General features: G+C 38.7%; 1 protein-coding gene across 1 annotated transcript; it reads right to left on the minus strand.

Moving 5' to 3' along the window:
* Positions 1 to 1,145: 1,145 nt before the first annotated feature.
* Positions 1,146 to 2,093, minus strand: LOC143929821 (taste receptor type 2 member 40-like). The gene has a single exon (XM_077453797.1). It carries the CDS (start codon positions 2,091 to 2,093, stop codon positions 1,146 to 1,148), a length of 948 nt encoding a protein of 315 aa, XP_077309923.1.
* Positions 2,094 to 6,855: the final 4,762 nt, after the last annotated feature.

The following is a 6,855-nucleotide window of genomic DNA, read 5'->3' on the forward strand; positions in this document are numbered from 1 at the left end:
GGTACAATCCTGACCGCCTCCTTGAATGCCCCTTTGTGGCATAACCCTCAGCTCAGTGAACTATACAAAATAGCAGATGGGGCATGTTGGGCACAATATGGTGTCACGTATGCCCATCAGCTGTTTAAGGATGTGACCCTTAGAACATTTAAAGGCTTACAGATAGAATATAAGAGTCCTAATATATTCTTCTTCCTCTACCTCCAATTATGTCATGCGGTGGCAGCGCAGTTTGGCCTACTACTTGCATTGGGCTACATAACTCTAATTTTCAGTCCCAACAATTGCTCTTTAACCCAGCGCTCAGTTTGGTATTTACTATAAGTTAAAATGAGAGTAGTTTGTACGTCTGAGCACGTTTAGTTGTGCTGGCACCTAGTTGTAAAGAGATGCAGAATTTATCTCTTCTCAGAGATTTAAAGATATTTCAGTGTAGAAATCACTTTTTCACACACTTTAAAAGAAGATTATCTATAAAACCACATATTTCAGTACTATTTAGGCGATCATATCATGGTCTAATTTTCATGTGCAATTCTCCAGGTCCTAACAAGAGTAAGGGTTTGGGTGCTATCTGTTTTCTGGGAGCTATAGTAAATTTGATTTCGGAGGTATTTTTGCACCAGCACTATAGTGAATTCCGTTTTATCGCTAATTACTGTGATTGCCTCATTTTAGCAGAATTAGCACTAATTAGCACACGGCGCAATAGTAAATGACCCCCTTAGTGTTCTGTGCCTACTGGCTGTCGAGAGTCCTCAAGATGATACAGTTTGATGAATTAATTAAAGATTTTGCAGATGCCAAGTGCAGGAAGAAAGACTTTTTGAAAATATTGTAGTGTGATGCATTACTGTGATGTATGACTTGCCAGTTCTAATTACCTGAGTGATGTGTATTCTTTCAATCATACAAATCGACAAAAAATATAAGACATGTGTCTTCTTTGGAATCTTTTTTTTTTCTAAACAAAAGCTATTTGTCATTCATTTCAGTTCACTTTTTCATTTGTCATATAATTAAATTTCTATGTGGAGAGCCCCCCAACTTGAAGTGCCCTGGGCCCCCCAAGGTTTAAATTCGGTACTATATATACACACACACACACACACACACACACACACTTACACCCACACTCATATACATTAGTAAGTAGTAACAGTGATTTCAGTATTGATGACACTAGATTTCATACCCAATATCTGCTTCAGAGCATTCAACAGTTTTCTGTTTCCCATGATTAGAATAATCGTATTTACTGTTGGGAATGTGGACATAACAATGAAACATATTACTCCTGTTACGTCATCCAGGACATATACTGGGTTGTTCATAAAACTAAATGTCCCATAGAAAATCAAATAAAGTATCAGTAGAGCCGTCACTGTTTTAGCAGCTGATAAGTGAGTCCTTATTCTAGGATGACAAAGTCTTTCATTGTTTTGTCTCATCCTTGACATGTGCTTACACAGAGAGGTAATGATGGTCCCACCTGCCAAAAAGATTATTACAAATGCCAAAGAAGCAGCTAAAATATATAAGTAATATATACAATTGCATTTACTCTCATAGGGATAAATTGATTCTTCTAATGTCACATTCCCTGTAATATTTATGGCTGTAAAGGAATAGCTCGTGTACAGATCCCATAAGGCTGGCATTCCAACCGACCAAGACAAAACAACTGAGAATACAAGTACCCAAGGTACTACAACAGGAAGATTTGCTTTGATTTTGTAAAACAAAGGTCCATTGAGGTTGACGATCTTTACACAATAGTATAAACAGAGGCAGGTGGAGCACCAGAGACTGGATAATGACAGAGATGCTAAAAGAGCTGTTGTTACATTATTTACCCAGTCTTCATTGTAGGCATCTGGCGATATATAGTATGAAATCTCTACCATGTCATTGGCTATTTGCAGACAGATGTTTGAAATCCCAATGGCATTAATAATGAGATAACAAGGATTATGCTCACGAGTTTTTAGCCAATCCAGAAAGTGGACGATTAAGACGAAGATATTTCCAGATATGCCAGTTACAAGAAGTATACAATGGATAGCTATATCTGCAATGGATAAGCTATCCATGATGATGATAGTTTTGTTTCAGGATCCTTAGTAAATTATTTCTCTAATTAGGGTCTGGTTTGTATTCTAAGAATAATATATCCAAAGCATTTAAACAGGTTTGCTAGTCCTTTATGCCAAACAAGTCATCAAGAGTTCTTTTTAGGTTTGATTTGCAGATGTCTGTTATAAAAGCAGATTTCATAGATTTATGAGATAATGTATGTTCTTCTGTGTGTGATTGTAGTTTCAAAGGCTGTCTAATTCTTCACCTCTGCTTGAGTTAAGCAAAATCTCAGGCTTCGTCTTACATATTAGCAGAGAGCATATCAAGAAGAATGTATTTGCAAGTCAATACAACACCTGTCAATTGTTTATTCCTATGTCTTTTTGTCAAATTATGTGGTTTGAGAATACTATGTGTTTCAACCACATTGCATCATTTCCTTGACAGAGAATTTGTGTGCAGTATAAGGACCAATGACAGATTTGTAAAAGCAAGAATATGGTGTTCAAACCAGTGCCCTGCGTTGCAAGTCTATTCCTTCAAACTTATCCAATAGAGAGATATTTTTTGACAGTCTAAAATATTGGCACTCATCAATCCCAGCTAAAGCCATAGATAATCACTTACATTTGTATTTAAATGGTAAGGACTCCAAAACTTTTAATTTTGAGCCAGTTAAAATTAAAAAAATATATATAACAACCAGTCAGAATTGATCTTTCAGTAATCCTTTGTTAGCATATTGCATACTGAATGGTTTTACTGCACCTTTCACATTAGTCTTTTTAATTGTGCCTAACTTATTGTTTATAACTTTATTATTTTCCACCAACTTTGGGGTTGTTTCACAACCAAAAACACAAGCTGCTGATAATATGCCCTGGTTTTCCTTGCTAGTACAGAGGCTGTCTGCCACAGACACAGTCAAAGCACACTGACAACACAGGCTCAGCCTCAGCCTAGAGGATGTCTTTTTGTGTATTTTTTTGCAGAAACTTGAACAGGATGAGACTTAAGAATTCAGAATACTCAAAAACTATAGCAGAAATAAACAGGAGGACAAACTTCTTACAAAATCTTCTTCAAACAGCCTTGACAATGTCCTAGAACAGCTGTTTGCCCCCCAGCTTCCACTTGAAACTCTTTAGTGAGGGATACAATGATCCTTCTCTAGACTAGACTCCAAGATGTTGTCATCAGCTGTCTGGAAACCATGGCCCAACAATTGCCCATGGCCCAGTGGTTAAGAACAACTGTAGAACCATGTCTGACGGACACTGATGGTATTCAGGAAATAGTAAAAAACACAGGCAGGTGGAAAGCCAGAGACTGGATTATGACAGAAATTCTGATCAGTGTAGAATTCAAGAAATGGTAAAAACTTTCCATTCACTGTGTGGGGGCGAGACAGCATGGATGTAGGAATCTCCCCTGCTGGATATTGTATTCTGACTTTATGACTTTATGACTCGTGGCTGTCAGAATAACCAAAAGGTAGCTACATGTGGTTGGATGCAGCTGCTGTTCATCCAACAGTTTTCCACCCAGCTCCTTCAAATTTCAAATTGTTGGGTAGGGGGTTGCTGACCGGGCCTTGCATGGTTTGGGTTATCAGGAACCATTTGATATTCATTCAGTCTATGGCCAGCAAAAGGCACAGATCTAATTAAATGCTTTTGGTTCGTGGAGGAGGATGTTAATAAGAACAGTGCAGCTAATGATAAGGTCAACTGGGCAGAGTTTTCTGATGTTTATCAAATCTATAAAGTGAATGTAAAAAGAGCAAGATGTTCCTGTCTGAGCCAGTTACCACCTGTATTGTTTCTAAATGTGAAAGTTTCTTTATTAAATCGTTTCTGTTTGGACATCAAAAATATAACCCAGTATAGTATACTGTATTTTATATAATAGTCAAAACAGTGATGTAAATTGAAAAAAGTTGTATTCTCTAATTTGCTTTGTACTCATAGTGTCTGGGAATAAAAAAACCTGATGAGCATAAGTACAGAGGGAATGCTATATGTTTAAATTGTTGTGCTTTCTAGCATACACTAATATAAGGCCATGAAAATTTGTGCAAATAGCTAGAAACTATTTATCAATTTATTATTTGCACGTGACATTAACAATGAGGTTTTCATATTACCTTTTGTTTGAGTGGCATGATATATTGGCAGTTTCTGTGTAGATTGCTTGTATACAGTAACACATTGCATAATTGAGATGCAATATACAAGCATACTTTTATTGTAGGTGGAGTTTGTTTTGTGTAATTTATATCGTTTTATTTCTAGATGTGAGAGCTATGCATTAAGGTGAAAAAACACCTGGCAGTGACCGGCCCCTAGACTCCCAGTTTACTTAACTGAGACCCGTATTTCTGTCAGCAGAGACGCGCTCTTCCTCTCTCCACAGAGTCCCGGCTTCTGAATGGATAGATTGATAGCAGCGCAGCCATTGGCTTCCACTGCTGTCAATCAAATCCAATGATGCGAGTGCCAGGGGGCAGGGCCGAGTCCAGCATTTGTGTCTATGAACGCAAATGCTGGACTCGGGAATGCGACTGCAAGATAATCCCCAAGCAGGGTGCTTCTCCTAGGGGGTTATCTGACGTGGGGAGTAGCTGCGAGATCCACCGGGGGACCCCAGAAAAGGGGGTTCAGGGCCACTCTGTGCAAAACGAGCTGCACAGTGGAGGTAAGTATGATATGTTTGTCATTTAAAAAAACTAAAAAACAAGCCTTTACAATTACTTTAAGCTTTGACAAAAATCTGGAAGCTGATTGGTTTCTTTGCAGAGCTGTACCAGATTTTACACTCTCTAGCTTTAGTAAATTGACCCATAGTTTGCGAGATCTATGATCCAGTTAAAAATCTGTATATTTGGAGCAATGTTGTTGATTTGCATTGATTGGCATTCCTGCATAAACAATTCTTGTTGTGATTGACTTTTGGAGAACATATAAAATTGAAAGCATCCCTAAAACAGAAGCATGTGTTGCAGTTGGCTGTAGGGCAGTGGGTTTGATTTACTGAAGACTGTTCATTTTGCAATAGAAATTACTTTGCAATGGAATTTCCCTCACAACATAGTTAATGAGGTAAAGTTCTGCTGACTTCCATCATCCAATTATGTGCAAGCATTTTTTTTTTTATTTCCTTTGGTGTAATGGGATATCCTTTGCAAACTGAAATTTCACCACATTCACTAAGCTCTGAAGAAAATTGCCTTGCAAAGTACAAATTCCCTTGCTAAGTGAACAGCCTAGTTGCCTTTAGTAAAGCAACCCCTGCATGTTTACATTTGCAAGCCGTTTGTATTGTAAATCCAAGTTTGAATTATCTACAGAAAAAGGTGAATTGGAAAAATAATGGTGACAATGGCTAAGCCCTTGTACACACGGTCGGACATTCCGACAACCAAATCCGTCGGATTTTTTCAGACGGATTTTGTCTGAAACTGTTGCATACACACGGTCGGACAAAGTTGTCGGAAAATACGATCGTGCAGAACGTGATGACGTTATTTCGTTATGACGGGACTACGTTCACGCTAGTAGCCAATAGCTTTGGTGTAGGAATTTGATCTGAGCATGCGTGGCAATTTGTCCGATCGGAATTCTCTACACATGATCGGACAAGGTCCGATCGGAGCATGTTGTCGGAAAGTTTTATAGACAAGTTGGAAAACTTGGTCCGTCGGATATTCCGATGGAAACAGTCCGATGGAGACCACACACAGTCGGATTATCCGACAATACGGTCCGATCGGACACATTCCGTCGGAATCTCCGACCATGTGTACAAGGGCTAACAGGGCAAATAGAAAGGGGGCAAATCTCCCCAACAGGAAAACAGAAGACAATGAAAACCTGACTGGATCTAACCCTTCTTTACCTTATACTAAACCCCCAAAAAATGAAAAAAGTTTTAGCTATGGATACAATTTAAATAAAATGTAAGTAACATAATTATTAACTCCTAGCCAATACACTGTAGACAGATAGATCTAGTAAGTAGTAGCAGTGACTTCAACATTGAGACTTGTTTGTTTTATACACAAAAGATGCTTCAGCTTCAATAACAGCTTCCTATTCCCACTAATTAAAATAATTGCATTTCCTGTAGGAAAAGCAGATGCCACAATAACACAAAAAATAAATAGTAAACCGTTACCCTCTATACTAAATATCATATTTAGCGTGCTATAGAAAATTAAGTACCAAACAAGCAGAAATTTCACAGTTTTGGTGGCTTTAAAGTGGGATGAGAGTTTACTGTTTCCAGGACCTTCATTGTTCTTCCTAATTTGTGGATTGGTCTGGGTGGCATGGGGGGCGTGGCCCCGCGCACACCGCCCAGGGGGCTTACCTGTAGCAGGGAGATACGTGCTCACCAACAGCTGATGCACTGCAATCAGCATCAGCTGTTGATAGTTAAAGGGGCCTTTATTATCAGAGCCGCCCTGACCGGTGTCTGCAGACCTTATTTGCAGGACGCCGGCTGGACGGACCTCTCATCCTCTCCCATAACTCCATATGGTGAAGTAAGTTATCAAAGTGCGGTTCACCCTGCGTTTTTTACTCCTATGCAATATTGATCACAGCAGGTATAGTTTTTCCCTGTTGTTCTATACTTCTAAGGTGAATTCTGCTTGTGCTGTTTAGTGTATATTTGTTTATTTATACAGATGATATCTGATATCTCAATACTCTTTACTTCATTACATAATAAGCAGATTTGTCTGATACACATAATATATAGGGAGGCCCCCTT

This window comes from Lithobates pipiens, unplaced genomic scaffold (genome assembly GCF_037356315.1).
Source record: "Lithobates pipiens isolate NorthernLeopardFrog02 unplaced genomic scaffold, aLitPip1_a1.2 Scaffold_25, whole genome shotgun sequence".
NCBI lineage: Eukaryota > Metazoa > Chordata > Amphibia > Anura > Ranidae > Lithobates > Lithobates pipiens.